The sequence below is a fragment of the Emys orbicularis genome, chromosome 2 (assembly GCF_028017835.1).
Source record: "Emys orbicularis isolate rEmyOrb1 chromosome 2, rEmyOrb1.hap1, whole genome shotgun sequence".
Classification (NCBI taxonomy): Eukaryota; Metazoa; Chordata; order Testudines; family Emydidae; genus Emys; species Emys orbicularis.
The window spans coordinates 232,854,188-232,873,862 of NC_088684.1; the positions used below are offsets into that span (position 1 = coordinate 232,854,188).

General features: G+C 37.1%; 2 protein-coding genes across 2 annotated transcripts; both read left to right on the top strand.

The window, feature by feature from the left end:
* Window positions 1–5,160: 5,160 nt before the first annotated feature.
* HOXA11 (homeobox A11) lies at window positions 5,161–7,557 on the top strand. Its single transcript, XM_065399105.1, has 2 exons — window positions 5,161–5,848; window positions 7,325–7,557. The coding sequence occupies exons 1-2, from the start codon at window positions 5,161–5,163 to the stop codon at window positions 7,555–7,557; spliced, it is 921 nt and encodes a 306-aa protein (XP_065255177.1).
* Window positions 7,558–16,856: 9,299 nt separating this feature from the next.
* On the top strand, window positions 16,857–19,102 carry HOXA10 (homeobox A10). Its single transcript, XM_065398702.1, has 2 exons — window positions 16,857–17,676; window positions 18,828–19,102. The coding sequence occupies exons 1-2, from the start codon at window positions 16,857–16,859 to the stop codon at window positions 19,100–19,102; spliced, it is 1,095 nt and encodes a 364-aa protein (XP_065254774.1).
* The last annotated feature ends 573 nt before the right edge of the window (window positions 19,103–19,675 follow it).

The following is a 19,675-nucleotide window of genomic DNA, read 5'->3' on the forward strand; positions in this document are numbered from 1 at the left end:
ACTTTAGAGCAACTGGTTTAGACACCCATCCCCTGCACCCCACATTTGTCAGAAGTCTCTTGCACCTGTATGTGGATACATGGAAATAAATTAGTTACTGTATGTTTTCATGTATTGGAAAAATATAGCTGCACAATCAAGTAGAGAAAGGAAGATATTTATGGTAACATCGACAGTCAAACAATTTCAGAAACACCTAGACGTCCAATATAACACCTCCTTATGCCCACCTTATTTTTGACCCTGCCTCGATTCTCTTACAGATGGTACACAAAAATACCATGACATTGTAGGCAAATGTATACTCTGGGTCTCGACGCTTTCCAGAAAAACACGTTTTCGGAAACAGAATAATGAGAGAAAGACTCAGCACTTAAAACGGTGCTTGTGGTATGTTATAAATAATATCTAATATTTTGGTTTAAAAGAACAGGAAAATAACATTTGAAAGAGATTATTCTATTTAGCAGAATAAATTCCTTGTTAAAAAGAGAAACACCTCTGTGTTTATATTTGTTACAGTTATCGGAATGTTGCCTTACTTTCAGTAACAGCTATTCGATATCGAGCATCATTCTAAGTGAATATGAGATATTCTTGTTAAATGCTAAAATCGTGTAGCTTTATTCATATCGTCATAAGTCTTATTTAAGTATTAAAAGAGACCACGATAAAGGAAAATCATTTTTCCAAACATTGTAACTTTAACATACAACATTTTCAATGCTAATAAAATCATGTACAATCTCCAACTTGGTAAGTAAAATTGTTTTAAAAAGCTTATTCGTCAGAATTAATTTAAGGCCGTTAAATATACCAAGACTTCAGTTGAACTGTGACTCAATTTTGTATTTACATTTGCTTTCTCTTTATATATAAATTTGCACCTCCATAATATGACTACAATTACGTAGTGCCTGGTTTTGAATAATAAAGAGACTATTCCATATCATAATTTTGGAAATGCATCTTGCTCTTTTGATAAATCCCTACTAGCTGTAATAGCAGAGGTATTAGTGTTTGAAATCCATTATCAAAATATTGTTACAATTTTTTTTCTTAAAATGTTAAAGAAATGTGTTTAGGTGAAAAACTATATTTTGGTTATTACCGTATAGCTCAGTAGTATAGTGGTCAAAAAGGAAAAGAGAAAAATAGCTGAGTAGAGAACTAGTAAATCTTAAATAATGTTTAATCCAAACAATCGTCAGGAAATTTAAACAATTACATTTAAGACAATTTTTTTCAAAGTGTTGCGACCTTATAAGCAATTTTAATTAGAAAGAAAGAAGTTATGAAGTTTTCGTTGGCCAAAATATGTTGCGTATTTCCTAATATTGCCCTACTATAATAACTGCATGTATATAGAAAGAAAAGCATACAATACCCGTATGCTGTAACAATTAATTAGTTCATAATTTTGGAGACATCAAAATTCTATCAAAAATCATGCTTATTGAAAATATGCTAATTTTCAAAAATCAATAAAGGTGTAATATTTTAGTTAACTCGTTTTACATATAAATTACACTTAGTATACACTTCTACTCTGAAACACAGGTATTCACCCTAATATTTAATATAAATTATAGTGCGATTTGTTTTTATGAAAACCCCCACAAATATAATACAAAGTGGCAACATTTTACACATTATAGAACTTGACCTTTTAAAGATACCCTATATTGTTTTTAAAAGTTCCTTCCGCACACCAGATATATACAAACTCTGGACGTGACATCCTAGCTTTGTTTATATCGCTCCAAAGTATGGATTAATTTTTCTTCGCTTTGTATAGGTAGACATGGCCCAATCTGCTCATAAAGTGTATTCACCTATTAGCGATATTTGCGTCCATTGTAAAATGTATCTAGAATGTCATGCAGCGCAGTTGCAAAGCACATAACATGATTATACACATTGCCCTTTCTCAGCCAGACGAAATAGTTGTAAAAGAGGACTGAATGCATTTTGCTTCTCAAAATGAAATGCCTTCTTTTGTTTTTGCTGTTCTCACTGAGGTTAGCAGGGGCAATGCACGGTGTTATTTGCTTTCTAAACGCGGAAGTCCCAATGACTGTATTAAAAGAGCAATTCAAAATTAGACAAAATAATAAACAGTATAATTGTGTTTAAAACAGCAACATAAAAGCAGTCTTACTGCAATTACCCAGACATTCCGGGGCTTTAAGCGTACATTATGTCTGTTTCACTTAGCAGCAAATAAAGCAGAGAACTAACTCCGCCTTGGGTGTCTGCTTATTCTTACACTAGCTGCACCCTTAAATCTTTTCAATAATCGTTTCTAATTGTTCTACAGATGTAATCATTTGTCAGGATGCATTTTGTTTTCTCCTGTGTTAAAGCATGTTCTAACAGACTAAGTACCCTACTTCTCTGGGAAAATACATAGCAAACCATCAAAACTAAGCATGTATATTCCGCATAGGCTGTGCAGTGTCCTTTAATATAATGCTAGCTGGACTTGCATTATTAATTGCGTTCTTGCCTTCATCCCATCATGATTTCCCTTTGTTTCAAATAGGCATACATGAAAACAGCAAGTCAGAGCCTTTAACTGTACGACAGAAATTGAATGTAAATAGGAGCAGGAAATAGCCACATACAAACCTTTTTTTCAGAACTGCAGCCCGTTCTATCCCCCAGGTTTGAGATTTATTTAATTAAGAGGGGACTGCAGCGATTCCAAGTAGGTGGTGTCTCCCGATTAACCGTTGGTCAGCTCTGTCATGTCTGTTCTCACACAAGCTGAAGTTGACTGCCAAAAGTGCTATAAAACCGCAGGTCAGTCTAGAACTGTTTTCGGTTCTCCTAGACGCGCCGTGTTCAATTATAGCCTTAAAAGCCCTAATACAAGTGCAAGAATTTGTTTGCCATCACACAGAGGCGGGGCGAACCTCTGCAATGGTGGCGCCTTTGTTATCTCAAAGTCGCTGAAATCCTTTATACATTCTTTTTGTCTGGAAGGGGGAAATAGATTTTAATATCAAGAATTGAAAGGGAGGGAGGAGGGAGATGAACTGTACTCAGAGAGCAAAATAGTCTCTTTAAAAAAAAAAAAAAAGCCTAAAGGGGAAACTAAATAAAGGCAAAAGTGTAGAATTAAGGAAGAAGTCTAAGCATGGATGCTGCAGAGTTCTTCTGCGGCTTAAAAACATTTTTATAATCCCCAAACGACAATGGAGTCTTCAGGTAGCACTTTGATGACATGCATATCTCTTACTTCCATCCACTTTCTGGCAAATATGTCAAGCTTGAAGATTAATTAATAATTTCAAGTTCAGCTCACAAACACTGAGGGAGCATAAAAGTTCTTGCAGCACACCAAAATAAAGAGTTCATTAAAGGGATATGTCCAGAGCATTTGATTTGTGATTCGTAACCCTTGTAAAATAAAAAAGGCATATAAACATTAATGCTAATAAATTAGTTTACTCTACTACAAAGTAATTACTTGATAATGTTGATATTTACAGCTTGAATTCAAATGTAATAGTTAACTATAATTTAGCGAAAATACATAATGGGAATATTTAGTCAGTGCACAACGTGATAAGATTTGTTATTAAGTCAGTTACGATAAGCTAAGCAATAAATAAACAAATCGATGTTGACATTTAAATACCGAAGATCTCCAAAATTTACAATAGAACTTTCCCCTGATATATAAATACTTCCACTACATTGTGGACTTAGAAAAATTCAAAATGTTGTTATTTTAATATTTTTAGTTTTCCTTCCATTGCTCGCCCAGGTCCACGGGAACAGAGATGGTGAAATATTTCCAATTTCTTAATTACACCAACTTCACAATAGTCGTTTGTGGCCTTAGTGTAATTCTGTTTTACTGTTTTGATTAAAATGAGCCAGAACCTGAATATTTCTTTTCTGATATCGATAGGAAAAATGTTTTTTTTTTCAACAGCGTAAGGTTGTTCAGGCCTCAAAAGGTGCTGGCTTATTTCTCTGTTTTCTTTGGCAAAGATCATTCGATGGGATGTGCATTTTTGTTGGCAGAGAAATACTTTTTAGTCTCTGCCCTGTACAATCCGCTTTCCACATCATCCCTTTCATGCAACACTAGTAAAAGCTTCACTACGTTTTTAAAATAGGTCTATCTAGATCTCAACGTCCAGCGATGGTCTGAAGAAAAAATAAAAGTATCTGGGTGCTGGAAGTTTGTTTCTAGGGGTTAATAGGATATAAAAATATTTTAACAAGGCTTCTGGCAATTAAACATAGAATATTTGTGAAATCGGAATAGCCCAACATCCTTTGGTTTCCCAGGTATTTAGCAGCACTGTTTAGGCAAAGAGATCAGATGCCCTCTTTACGCAGTGGTCTGGAATTTAAAGGACTTCCTAACATTGCAAATAAAGAAAGCAACGCTTTGGAGAAAAGGCAAAAAGAGAACCTTCATGATGGGAATAAAATGTTATTAAATATCTCTAGCAAAACTTGGATAAAATCGGACAGGGTATTTGAGGTTAATATGTTAAAAAGGAAAGGAAGACACTAAGCGCTTCGGAAGTGAACATGAATGCGAGCATGTAATCTATTCACCATGAAAATCAGTACAGACTTGACCCTGGCACATTCTTCCAAGCAAAACCCTGCAGGGCGACTATCTTCTGCACAAACAAAAAAATACCGACCGATTGCTTTGGGAGCATTCAATGCTAGAAATCAGATCGCAGGAAAAAACAATCATTTAATTTCTCTTGATTTTTTTGCAAATACTGTATACAAATAAAAAAGATCTCACCTAACATGTGGGAATTGCTAATTCTTTCTATTCCACAGCGACCTGGTGCAATTGGTCAAACTGATAAGTAGGAAAAAGTGTCATGCGTCTTTTTGTCCTCTAAGGGTACACAAGGCAAGCATGAGTTATATTTTAGATTACGTGCTTTTGGTGAGAATACCAAAGTGACGATCTGTTGCTTCCCTTGAGATGGCTACAAAGAAAAAAGGGCCCATACTTGCAGCTTGTCAATTTCAACATTTGGTCACATGACCAGCACCTCCCTGCTAAGGATGGGGATAGATTTCCACGTCAGCTTACGTCTCCAAATTTCTTACTTCACGGATCTGCTTCAAAGAGGCAGCTGCATTAGAGAATCATGTTAAGCTCAGCTAATGCGGAGAACCCGAGGTAGCCTAATGATGGATTTTGATGAGCGTGTTCCTTGTTCCTCTAACATGTATTTGCCAAGTTGTACTTACTACGTCTCGGGTCCTGATTTCTCCAGCCTCCCTTCTTTTTTGCCCCAGACCCCGTCTTCTCGCCCTATGACATACTCCTACTCTTCCAACCTACCCCAGGTCCAACCTGTGAGAGAAGTTACCTTCAGGGAGTATGCCATTGACCCCTCCAGTAAATGGCACCCCAGGAACAATCTACCCCACTGCTACTCAGCAGAGGAGATCATGCACAGAGACTGCCTGCCTGCCACCAACACGGCTAGCATGGGCGAGATGTTCGGCAAAAACACAGCAAACGTCTACCACCCCACCACCAACGTCTCGTCCAATTTCTATAGCACGGTGGGGAGGAACGGGGTCCTGCCCCAGGCTTTCGACCAGTTTTTCGAGACGGCGTATGGCACCACGGAAAACCTGTCCTCAGCGGACTATTCGGGAGACAAGAATGGCGAGAAAATGCCTCCGACAGCTACTGCAACTTCAAGTTCGGAAGGCGGCTGCAGCAGAGAGGCGGCAGCAGCAGCAGCAGCAGCAGAGGAGAAGGAGAGGCGGAGGAGGACAGAGAGCAGCAGCAGCCCGGAGTCATCTTCCGGCAACAATGAGGAGAAATCCAGCAGCTCCAGTACGTATAAAGGCAGCGCCCAAGCGCTTTATGAAAGGGAGTTTGAAATCTAGCGCACCACCGCTGTTAAATTTTTATATGCTGTTTTATAAGCATATAAGGTTTATGAAGGGCCTTTAGATTTCCCCCAACAAAACTTTGTTATAAAAGGCAAGATCACGTGTTTAGTGCTGAAATTGGCCGTGAAATACCCACCGGCCAATGGATGCCTTTAAAAAAAATCGTTCTCCTTCCTTTTTTTTTTTTTTTTTAAATAATAATAAAAAAGGGCTCTGTGGTCAAACTCTCGAAAATATAATAACGTTCGTTTGTGCCTGTAAAGTCACCAAAAAGGGATCCTGACTCCTTTGATATCAAGGTAATCCAGTGATTTTATAAAAGCCATGTGTTGCACCAGAAGTCTAGTTAGGGGCTGAATTCAAAGCCATCACCATTTTAACGATTGCACTAGCATAGTGTTTAGCAGATAAAGTAGCCGCCTGAACTGTAGCAATATATTAAAAGAAACAAATTAACCCAAAGCTGGCCTTTTTGTCTAAAGGAAGCCATTTTACTTAGGCATTATGGCAATTACGTGTTGCCTTCTGTCCAGCAGTCTGTTACTTACAATTGTTATTCAATCTGTCAAAGTCTGATTTGTATATGTGTTTTTTAAAAGGCAAAGCAAGTAAACAACTTTGAAAAATACCTCTACAGTGGCCTGTACCAGAAAAGGAAGTTTTTTTAAAAAAGGGATAAGACCAATATTTAATTTAAAGAGCTTTTGAACCTTGAAAACCTTCCAAACAGAACTACTCTGCGTAGTGAACTTTAAGCCTATTGTGGCAAATTGAGAGACGACATTGCTATTATAACTATATACCTGCATTTTAAAAAACAGCGGAGTCAAACAGAATGCAATGATTTAATAGCAGCCTTAGACGCAGTGCCATTTCCACTGATTAAAAAGAAAGGGGGGGGGGCAAACACATTCATGGAAATGTAAAGCCAGTATCTGTAGACAGAATAAAAACCAATTGTAATGGTCTGGAGAAAGATTGGGGTTGCAAATGTGTTTACTAACCCTGATAACATAATGTCAGCTGAAGTGAACCAGGTGATTAAAACAGAAATGTCTATGTGCAGCTGTTTGTTTAGTCTGTTACACCACGGTACCAAGCATCGCATATAGCTTTTGAAAAGTGCAGGTACAAACAATGAGGCAGGTACTCTAATTCTTGTTCTGTATTATGCCTGTCCACCTTGCCGAAGTGACACGTTGTTTGCCATCATTGCTTTTTCACATGAAGAAATGTGGGCTCTGCGTTTTCTGTACCCTTTCCCCATAGAAAGCTCGATAAGGTTAAGAGCTAGCCTGTAGAATAGGACCTAACCGTTATACCCATGGAGTAGGCAAAACACTTTACAGATTTGCCCCTTGACTGAGCTTTTCCCAGTACCAAGTTTCAAACACTTCTGCCTTTTTTCATTCCACAGGTGGACAACGTACCCGTAAAAAGAGATGTCCATACACCAAATATCAGATTAGAGAATTAGAAAGAGAATTCTTCTTCAGTGTCTATATAAACAAAGAGAAACGCCTCCAGCTTTCCCGAATGCTCAATTTGACCGACCGTCAAGTAAAAATATGGTTTCAAAACAGAAGAATGAAAGAAAAAAAAATTAACAGGGACCGATTACAATATTACTCAGCTAATCCACTACTTTAAAACTCATAGCGTTTTTCAAAATGAGATTAAATTCAGATTTCGCCCTTGACAAGGTCAAGCCACAGGGTTACATTTAAGAAGGAGGTGTGTAACTGACGGGACTATGAGACCTATGATTTTACATACATGTAAATCAACTCTGGACTTTTAATTTTTTAATTTTTGATATTTACGTATCAACTGGAATTGATTTGATGCTGACCCACATGGCATCTAGCGCCAACAGGCCAGCCACAATCTTTGTTCTGAGTGCAAAATTCATACCTCTTACCTTTACAGACACTTCCGCTCGTTCTGTTCTGGTTTCAGTAATTAAAAGTGGGAAGTGAACCTTTGCCTATTCACTGTTTAACTATTGTTGATCTTGTTCCCTTGTTTTACTGTGGAATGTGTGTGTGGAAATTACAGGTCGAGTTTACGTGCTGAGGACCACTGCAAAACAAAGCTTCGCAAAATAATATTTTTTTCCTTCGGAAGAGAATGTCTCTGTTAGAGCAGAGCTCCATGACTAATTGATTTAAATAAAAATAAATACATATTCCTTTACAAGGTCAATCAAGAAAGTTATAGTACAGACGAAGTGATGGATATAATCGTGTTTTATGGGGGGGGGGGAATGATATGAAAGACTTGATTATTTACTTTAAAAATATGTCAGGCATAAATTTGCCATATATCGTAAAGAAACAATCACTGAAAATAAAATGTTGAGCAGTTGTCATATTAGCTCTCGATTTATTTATAACAACTGTCTATACCTTGCCATCCTTTTAAAAACTAATCATGATCCCATATTTAAACGTTTAAAAGATTGCAAAAGGAATTCCAAAGTTTTAAAAGAAAAAAATAAATAGAAAACTAACCTTCTGGCTTCTGGCTCACAAACTTTCTTCAGGAAATACCTGTGGAGAACGAGAGTTTGGTTAATACCACACAACACTTAAATGTAACTTGGATTTGTACAATGCACTAACATTTGAATCACCAAACTAATTTAATCTTCTATTTCTTTAGAAGGTTGCTTGTAAGGAATTTATTCAGAAGCCGAACAATGTAAATATGGTAATTTTGTTTTCATATGTTGTTGTCTACTTTAAATGTCATGAGCTCTACTTCGTCCCTCAGGCGACATATACAAAGAATGGATAGTTGTTTGGAGTTATTTTAAACATATACATATATATATATATATATAAATATATATATTGTCCTGCAGGAACCAAAGCGAGAAAAATGCAATTTAAAAAAATATTTAAAATTCTATATCAGTTTACAAAGGATACGATATTCTATCGTTAAGGTAATTTGCTGTTGAGAGTACGTGAATGTATATTTCATACAGGAACAGTGTTTTACAAGTCTTGTAAATAAAAAAACATTACCTATTTTGTTTTAATACATTTTTTACATATGTTTTTCCTTTGGGGTGAGAGGGTGTCTTTTTTTCTCTACATGAGCAACAAATTGGTGATAATTATTTTTGAACAATCAGCTTACCAAATGGATGTAATTTCTTTTTACACAGTTCACAAAATGCAATATCTTTGTATTACATCACTGTTTTCAATATCTATCATCTATATGTATATACAGTTTTCTTTTAATATGCGAAAGTATTTGGTTGCATGTATACAATGGAACAGCGCACAAGGAAATAAAAAAATGGAAAATTTATATTTTTATTCTGGTGTTACATTACTGTGTATTGTTTTATCTAATCTAAATTTTACAATCAAAATCTGCTGTGCAAGTTACTCGCCTATTTTTTCTAATCCTTCACTATTAGCCAAAGCACAATGTTCACACTGGTGAATAAACATGCAGACCAAAGCTCATTTAAATCTAAATTTCAATGGATTAAAAAGAGAAAAAATAATGCTTTTAGTAATTCACTGTAAATATCACGCCTTTGTTCTCAGCTGTAAAATACACACAAGACGATAACTTGTTATGTTCTAGGAATTAAAAATATATTGTTTATTTCAGACCACACATGTCTGGACGAACCATTTTAAAATTATTTTTAGTATCAGTAATGTTTGGGAATATTTTATCACCATAACCTTAAAGCGAATTTTAAAATGAGCTGACGTGTGTGTAAAGGAGTGAGAACATTGTTTTCTTCGAAAAGTCTTCCATGTGTGAGTGGTGGAACTGGGCTGTATGAAATTGTCCTTGATCTCGAAGGGGGGAAAACAAAAGTTGGGAAAACAATGTCTAGATGAGACTGTGGTATGGAGAATGGCATTTTAATCTCTAATTCTTGTCCTAATCTTAATCAGGAAAAGAAAGTGCATACTGTTTTTGAATTGTTTACTGGCTTTGAACTTCTGTATTGCATTGGACATCACCCATAACCTTGAGGTGAAGGGCTAAATGGCTCTGGACCTGTGGTTGACAACCCCCACCCAGTCAGACAACGTCTCGTCAAAGGAAATGTTTTAAAAAATGAGAAAAGTAGTTTGCTTGTTTGTTTGTTTATTTGTCTAGAATGCCACAATGGTATGCAAGTTTTAAAAGAGATGGACGGAAAGATACAGAGAGAGAGAGTGAGAGAGAGAGAGAGAGAGAGAGAGAGAGAGAGAGAGAGAGAGAGAGAGAGAGAGAGAAATAGATGAATGGCAGTGAGTGTTTAGCAAGAAGCTTCCTTTCCTAGTTAAAAATTAACTGGTATTCATGGCTACTCCTGGAGGTAGTTGAGCCATGGCGTTTCTCTGGTTGGGATTTGATTTCCTAACCCAATAAAAACACATCCTCTGTGTTGCTGTGACAATGTGATTATAAAAAGTGTCCATGACTTGTTCATTTGCATATATGGAATGCCCTGCTATAAACTAAGCAGAGGGTCTACAGCAATTTCTTAGATATAGAAATTAGATCTGAATAACACTTGTCTGGACACATTCTCTAGCATCCTTTTATTAGAATAGTGAATCTGAATTCGTTAGTCAGTCACTGTTCCTCAGGTGCTCGATTGCCACAAGATGGCGTGCTTCAGATCAATGTCAAAGCCGCAGCGGGAGAAGAGAACCCCTGGAAAAAAAATCTTGGCCTTTGTTCACTTTACATTCTAGCAGCAGCACGTTAAATTATTGCACTTTCTATGCTACGGTTGGCAAAAGTAGCTTCAGTGGATTGCTTACTTGACACATGAAGTTAAACATTTCGCAAGGCATTCCTGAAAAATTTAATCCCGATTGACTTTGGTTTAGAAAAAGCATGAAGGTAAGTGCTTAGATCTGCCATATGTACAGAAATTAAAATGGAATGGGTTGTTATCAAACTAGTTCTTGGAAAGTTTGCGTGAGCTTTATTTGTTTTGTTTCAGTTAAGCATTTTGGAGGAGAACTATAGAGAGGGGAACTATTCCAAAAAGTTGGTTATTAAACTTAATACATGAAAGAATATTTAAGAGACTTTTTAAGTTTTAGTTGACTATTTTTCTTTTACTTAATAAAGTTTTGGCTAACAGTATGGAAAAATCCACGTTATGGGGATTTTTTTTTCAGAAGAATACTGTAGATTTCTTCCAATTATACAAATCGTTGCACTGGAAATATGATCAAACTTGACATTTATGTGTAGAACGCTAAGGGTCTTCAGTCAAATAGAGCTATGATAACATACACTGAAAATGACAGGTAATTTTGATGTTCTTATTGGACTTGAACCGTAGTTTGCTTATTGGTCAAAATTTTAATGGAATGGCTAGGACAATATTTGTTTAAAAACGTCACTATTCTGAGGCAAACTTTACTCTTTTCTTAGTTGCAGCTGGAAATAGATGTTGGTAAACGTATAGTTAAAGTCACTTGCACAAGGAATAAAATATTTGATTGCGTATTAAGTGAGTGTTTGAATAAGACTAACTTTAAAATATTCATTATCTATCTATCGCAGATAGAACACTGTTGCAGACGGATATAGGTCAAATATACCCATTTTCTAAGGCGTGAGTTGGGATGTAGTTGCTAACGTATCTTCAACGTGTAATTTAGCAGCTACTGTACTTCTGGTTATTCCTCCTGTTTCTTCAGTTCCACGCTTCATTATAAAGTCTGCATTTGAAAAATGTGTGGTTCTGTGAATTCACTAGTTTAGCCGCATATTTTAATACACAGGGTCCTATAGTCTGAGTACTTTGCTTTTAAATATCAGATTCAAATACAGTTAATTTAAACTTTGCTTCCTGATTGTAATACTATGCCATCGTCAAAAGAGACTAATGAAACTGGTATGCAATATTTTGCACGAAAAGATCATTTAAAACATGTTTAGAGAAATGTTGAGTGAATTGTTAAAAACCCACATGCAATCATTATAAAGTATATTTTAGATCATTATCAGAATCTATGTATTAAGAAAATATATTACATTAAAAGTACAAGAATTTTGATCTTTTTTCACTTCTGCGGATAGGTAGGCGTCAATACTTAAAAAGGCACCTCAAAATAAAGCGGGACGAATACCGAAAGCCCTTTTAGTAAATTCTATTTTACACCAGTCAGATTAGGCTTAGCATATTTGATCAAATATTTTCCTTGTTGTTCCCTTCCCCCATCCAGTACTCAAATGAATAAATCAAAGAGACCCCAGCAGTAGTTAAAGCGCCCTCTGGTTACAAATTGTTTACTGATGGTCTTGGTCATAGGACAATATTTAAAAAAAAACAAGCTTGCTTCTTACAATAACTGTTTATTATTTCACATGGTTTGGAATAGCGTGTTTTGGAGGAAAGAGTCTAAAAGAAATTCAGTATTTACTGTGCGTTAATTATTCATGGACACAATTCTATTTTGCGTGCTAATGATACCACTTCCTATACCAAGGGGAGGTTTTTCATAATGTTTTGTCACAACCTTTTCATCTAATGGTCTAAAATTGCAATTTGAGGCCAATATCTATCTAACCATCTAGCTAGCTAGCTAGCTCTCAAGCTGCCTCCACCTCGAAAAGGGATACTTATATTTTACATCAAAACTGTATTTAAAGAGAAGGTAGTCACAAAAAAGACAGTAGCTATATAACTTGAAATGTTTAATATTACTGTCTGTCCTAAATCTACATTAAAAGACAGATCTCTACGTCTGTACCGTATTAAGGGCTACATAGACATTAGAAAGCACTAGAAGGCAGCGGTCTCACAGAGGTTAGTGATTAGGTAAATCCTTAAAAATGGTTCTGGTGTAATTTTTTATACTGTATAGTAATCATAGGGGTCTATACTATGGAAAGGGCTCATCAGAGTTATGTGCAAAATACATTGCTAATCAAAATTAGTAAAACGGCACACAAAATATAAAATATATTCAGAAGATAGAAGGGCTTCAGACGGCTGGAATACAAATTAAATTGCAACCTCAATTTCAAAAAGGATAACATCCCAAGGTTCATTTTGTCCCTTATAGCGTGAAACAATTTCTAGTAAAGATAAAAATTGGTGAGCTAGTCATTTATCACCTTTCTTGGCGCAGACACGGTTTCTAAACCTCCTGATTGAAAGCCGCCTTCTTTGGATCAAATCCAGAAAGAAAAGTAAATCTGGCACACATACACGGTCCTGACAACTGACAGTTCTAATATTAAATAAGTATTCACTGACTGCATTAGTTTTTTGAGATTTATACAATGTAATCTACCTCTATATACTCATATAGGCGGCGTACACACGCCCATGACAAACTTCAGGAGGGTTTACATTTTAGTATATTGCAATTTGCCCACGTCAGAAACAAAAGCATATTTTAATTAGCATACAAAATAGCATCAGCCGATTAACAGTGTTGTACCTTTTGTTTTGTCTAGGAAATAAGAAAGAGATAAATCATTATTTAGCTTGGTGCATTTTAAAATTTCGAACCAGAGTTTGCATGAGGGTGAGCTATCCTTTTTAATTTATTTCTTTTAGTTTTTAATTTTTAGTCTAACTAATAAAAGAGTTTAACGACTCTATTAATACATCCATTACACTTTTCTTAGATTGGTAAAGTTTTATTTTGATCTTGTTGTCTGTGTATGCCATTAATTTAGATTCCCCACCAAATAACACTTTTACTTGCTTAGATGCTTTTTAAACTGTACTTGCTCATTTGTATTTACCGCCAGATGGTGTTGCTTATATAAGCAGAATTTAGAAGAAACTATTTCTCGTCCCTTGGAATAGACAATATTATTCAAAATTTCTTTAAAGTCGGGGTTAATCTTCAAGAGACACATTGTTAAGTGTTTAAAATGTAGTAGCTACACACGCTGCATGCCAAATTAGTTTAGTTTATCCAAAATTGGCCATTATCTTTTATAGTTAAGAATCAAGTGAACATTATTAGTTTTACTTCACTGGGTTTGATGATGTTAGTTACTATTTGCCTTGGCCTTGTTAGCGATTAAAGAAAGCACAGATAATACACAGCCGAGTTGAGTTCATGATCTAGACTAAGTGCTTTGACCATCAAAGCAACACTGTTCATTACTATAAACAAAACAATAAAGGGCATAGATTTCTGTTTCCTGTTGCAAGTTATAGGTGAATACCTATCCTTTGGGTTAAAGTAATCAGCATTACTAATGCTAAAAATCAATCCCTCTGTGGCAGATCTTTTGCTACAAAGGATAAAAGAAAGTATTGAGTTAAAACCTGTTTTCTTTCTTTGATTAGTCTGTGTCCTGTATTTCATCTCCCTGATTTCTTTGCCTTAGCATTTTTTAAAAAGGCAAATCCAATTATTTTTATAAAATTTGCAATCGTTTTATTTAGGCTGACAAGGATTTTACATACTTTTTCTATGATCCTTTTTCACTTTAATACAAAACTAATTTTAATTTTAAAAACTAGCTGGTTATTTTAAAAAACAGTTTTTGAAGGATTTCAAGCGTTACTCTTCTATTAGTATAATTTCTAGATTTGCAATGCATTTCTATATAATTTGGCAAATATAGAATAAACACGCCGCAAGAGCAGACTTCCCCGGTGTAAATTTTATACCTGATTTGGGTAGAGAAATGTACTTGGAACGTGGAACTAAGGGTCACATTTCATTTTATTTAGATCTGTATTTATAACGCTAAGCCTATTGATAATAACCTTCTTGTATACTAGCCAATAAACTGGTTCCTTATATGGTATTAATTTTGTTAGCAGTGATATGGCCCTCACAGGAATCTGATAAGGGTTTGTCTATCACACATTAACACATTGTGGGGTAAGTCGAGTTTGGGAAATACACACAATATTACAGCAGGAAAAGAAAAAAGTAGAGGGGTTCCGATAGGCTGTTTGATTTCCCCAGATCACTGCACTCGACCATTACGTCCTACTTGGCAGTCGTATGTAAGCAATGGTATAATGCTCATTAGATAACATTTGAAAAATAAGCAGCATTTCCATAAAGATTTTATGGGCACTGCAAAGTTGTAACAACCTCTACCAGCTCACAGCATTTCCAGCTGACAGGGAAAGAACCTTGGGAGGGCCCCTTCAGCTTAATTTGCCCATGGAAACTAACATTTGTGTCCCGCTGTTTTCTGTACGTTTCAAAATAACTTGTCTAGGGGAATGTCAAAATGTGGAAAGGAATTTCCTCGTTGTAGGCAAACACTAAAATATTAAACCACGTGAGGCTCGACAGATCAATAGATCGAGGGGAAATGTACAGAGTACAGTTGACACTGTTATTCTTGTAATATTCTCCTCGATGCTTTGAACGCCAAGGGTATGCGCTGCAGGAGTGTATGGCTGAACGCCTGCCTGTTCTGACTGACACAGTCAAGCGTGGTCAGAAACGAAGCCAAATGACCACTTTAACTGTTTCCTTGGCATTCTTATTGGTTACGGCTGGCTTTATGGCAGAGCTGGGTGCCAGAATGAGGCGAGCATTAAGATTTAATGAGCAATATTTATTTTTCAAACGGTTATTTGTACTCATCGGGAAGCCAAAGACAACCGATCCTTTGCTTCTAGGATCTGAGGATCAGCTTTGTGTTTTAAACAGAAGACCCATATGCTAAGCGGGAATGTGTCACCGAATGCTTTAAAAATATTTAAAAATCCCACGCAGCCATAGACCTTGCACAAAAGACCATGATTTCTCCAAGTCAGTTGTATGATTTTAAAATAGCATAAATGAGAGATGATATAAGTGAACCATCATCCAGCTATTTCATTACAAAGTCTATCCAACGCTCCGTCTGCATGCCTGTCTGTCTGCGCTCTGCCTAGGAGCTCCGCTACAATTACATATTGACTGTACAGCATTGTCTAATATCCCAGGATTAGTTGTTTTAGTATTTTACTGAGGAAATGGACGGTACATTTTAACAGATTCACAGTGAATGATTCAAATGAGAAAATGTAAAACATAAGTACCGATATATAAACACATAGGGAGGGTGGTATCATGTGGGAATCCATTTTCACTGTTTAGATTTGGATTCTTTCTGTGACTTCTATCTTTTCATTGGAAATGTTAACCAGATTTAGGGACAAATCCAAGGTGAACCATGGTATTAGAAGATGCAATCACAATATTCTGCCACAATGGAATTAGTTATTAATTGATTCTTCAGTACTCTAGCCAACAACTATTAATCTCTAGTACATTTCAGACTAGTTTACAGTAATTCACATTTGGTGGTGGTGTTAGTCTAGGAATAGCTAATTTCTTAATAATTTAAGGCTACAGAAGCCAGAATCCTTTATAGCGTCAAATGGTGCGTGATAAATAATAACAATTTTTTAAAAGTAGGCAATCAAATAAAATGTCACAGACCCCAGCCGTAAAAACAGAGGATTCCTGGCTTTATTAATATCATCACAAACACATGCTGTGCAACGAGGCGAGCACGCCTTACTTCCGGAAAGCACAACTGTAGGAAAAGAAGTGATAATAAAAGGTTTATTTATATCCCGCTTCATCCTAGGTAATAATAAACATCAGACTGCTCTGCTACTTTATAGCAGTGAATGTGATAATAGAAGAGTATAACGTATGCTAACACTAAAATAAGGTAGGAAATTGTTTTATACTTTTCAGTGTGCATCTGTATCTCCGCATACACGTATACCCTATATCTACCTATAGCTATCGATATGGGTAGATTTAGGTGTGCGTCTATATGGAAATAGATATTACACATTAATATACATATATATTCTAAATACAGAGGTCGACCTGAGACCAGCTCTCTGCATACGAAACCAAACTGGGAGGGGTTGCTGGTAGGGCTTGGGTTTCCATTGGCTGTAAGCATTTGCCGTGGTGCGGGGGTATCTCTAATCATATTCAGCATGTTTTGCACAAGAAATGTCAGCCAGAAAGGGCTATCGGCTCCCTTCGCCAAATTATTCCACAACAATGTCATGCTCAGAGAGCCCGGCTGCAAACTCTTTTTTGGTAGACTCCTTGATCAGCTCAGGCAGAGGGGAAGGAGGAGGAGGAGGCGGAGGAGGAGGAGGCGGCGGCTACTATCCCAACAGTAGTGTCTTTTTGCCACAGGCGTCCGATTTGTCCTATGGGTTGCAAAGCTGCGGACTTTTCCCAGTTTTGAGCAAACGCAATGAAGGTGCTGCTCAAAGCATGGTCCCCACTTCTCATCCCTACATGTCAGGGATGGAGGTCTGGCTAGAGCCCCCAAGATCCTGTCGCCTGGAAGAGCCTGAAACCCAGCAGGCTACCTCCTGCTCTTTTGCTCAAAACATTAAAGAGGAGAACTCTTACTGCCTCTATGATTCAGACAAATGTCCTAAAGGTGCAGCTGCCACAGATCTATCTACTTTTCCAAGGCTAAACGCTGAGGTCTGTCCCATGAACAACGCTAGTGGGGTTCCTGTCCCAGGCTACTTCCGCTTGTCTCAAGCTTATGGCACTTCCAAGAGCTACAATGCTGGGCAGGTTGTTGCTTCCCAGTTCACACCGCAGCCCCAAGTTCGTTTTGATGCGGCTCCATCTTTGCCTTCAGTCCCAACAGAAGCGGGGAGGACAGAGACCGAGGAGGTTTCCCCCAACACCTTGGCTTGCGTCTCCCAGAGGGAGGAAGACGCCCAGGCTTCGTCTTCGGCCGCAGAAGAACTCTCCCCAGCTCCGTCAGAAAGCAGCAAACACTCTCCTGAGAAAGAACCCATAGGTAAGCAAATAAAAGCCGTGTGAGGATGATAGTTACATCACAAATGGAAAGGAGGATTCGAGCAGCCTGGAGAGCTGGCAAGAAGCGCCGCTCAGACTGACCTTCTGAACTTTTTAATATTTGGGCGTGGGGATGTAGTAAAAAATAATGTCCATCCTATAGTTTAAATGTTAAAGCCTCCGCTCTGGGCAAACCTTAACCTGCATGCGGTTTAAACATATAGAAAAACAGAGATCCATCTTCCCAGTTGATGTGAGGGTGCCTAAGAGATAACATAGATGTTTGTAAAGCATCCAAAATAAGCAATAGGCAGTGCCAATAAATAAACCCATTAACGGGGTAAGTTATATTTTACGATCCAGAATGCTTTTCAAAATAACTGGCGCGGTGAAATGTTCTTTCTATGAACTGCTATCAAATTAGACTGATGAATGCTCCACGAATATCCTTCAGTGTCTTCAGTAGATAACAGGGCTGTTATTATTTATTATTGTGATCCCATAGGCAAAAATAAAACCCTAGTGGGCGATATTGTCAGACTTTTAAATTGCTGATCATTTTACAATTGATTTTTTTTAGATATAATACAGTTGCTCTATTAAACAAAAAAGGAAAACCAAAACCATCACCCACTCCACTAACAGACCAATATCTAAATAATAGCAACAAACACCTACAAAGGGACCTTAGTTTGTTTTTAAAACTGGGTAGAAGCTTCCTAGTTAAGCGGGAAATAAGGAGAAATAGCTCATCTTGTCTTCCATCTGCAAAACTCGCTTATAAAGTTTAAATCCGCAGTTTTTCCTGACGCAGTTTTGAAAAGAATAAACTGAACTGCAACACCAGGGTTGGGCGGGGGAGCCATTTAAAAAGCACTTCAATTAAATTAACTGACCACTGACGTATCTCTATCACTGTAGGAGCCAACCATTCTTTTCATTAGGAAAATGGAAACACAGACATTCAGTTTTAATGATCTCCCCGGGCTTTTGGGGGCTAGATTTTTAAAGGAAACGCCGGCTACTCTAAACAAGAGGCTGAGGTGCCCGCAAGGACTCCCTAATCTAGAACTGTGACCAGGGGTCGCAACTTGAGGAACCCCTTTGCCTCTGTCATCTGGTAATGTCCCTTTTTTACTTTCTTAAAACTAGGCAATTCAAAAGGAGAAAATGCAGCAAACTGGCTAACCGCAAAAAGTGGCAGAAAGAAACGATGCCCCTATACCAAGCACCAAACTCTCGAGCTGGAAAAGGAGTTTCTATTCAATATGTACCTGACTCGTGAGCGTCGCCTAGAGATCAGCCGCACAGTCCACCTAACAGACAGACAAGTTAAAATCTGGTTTCAGAACCGCAGAATGAAACTGAAGAAAATGAACAGAGAGAATAGAATTCGGGAGCTCACAGCCAACTTTAATTTTTCTTGATAAACCTATAAGCACATTTTTTATGGTTTAAAGAGCCAGTATCATTTTCCTAGGCTTTAGTAATCTGCACCTGTATGGATTAAGGATTTTATACATTCTCAGTATGTCCATAACTTCTTTATAGCTATTTCTGGGGGGGAAAGCCATAATGATGCATAAAATTCCGTGTGTGCCGCCCTTGTTCCATTACAATTCCCTTGATGTTATTTGCTTCTTTAACCTTGAAACAGAGACGTATGATTTCAAGAGCTGCAAATATATTTTTTTCCTCTTGAAAAAGTAAGCAAACCCGGTTAAAGGCGCGTTACACTTTTAAACGATAAAAGGTATATGTGGACCGTGTGTAGCTTAATAATGAATAATTGAAGCCTTGCCATAGTTCTATGTAATGGGAGCTCAACTTTTCCCCCTCCAAATGGCAGGAGTTCCAATAATTAAATGCAGGCATGCTTTAAAAGAAGGGCTTCAGGGGAACTGGTGTTAGCCTCTGTTTTCTTTTCCTTTTCCTTTAACATAACAACCAATATCTGAAGCTTTCAAATTGGCCAGGAAAATGAGACCTTTTCTCTTTAA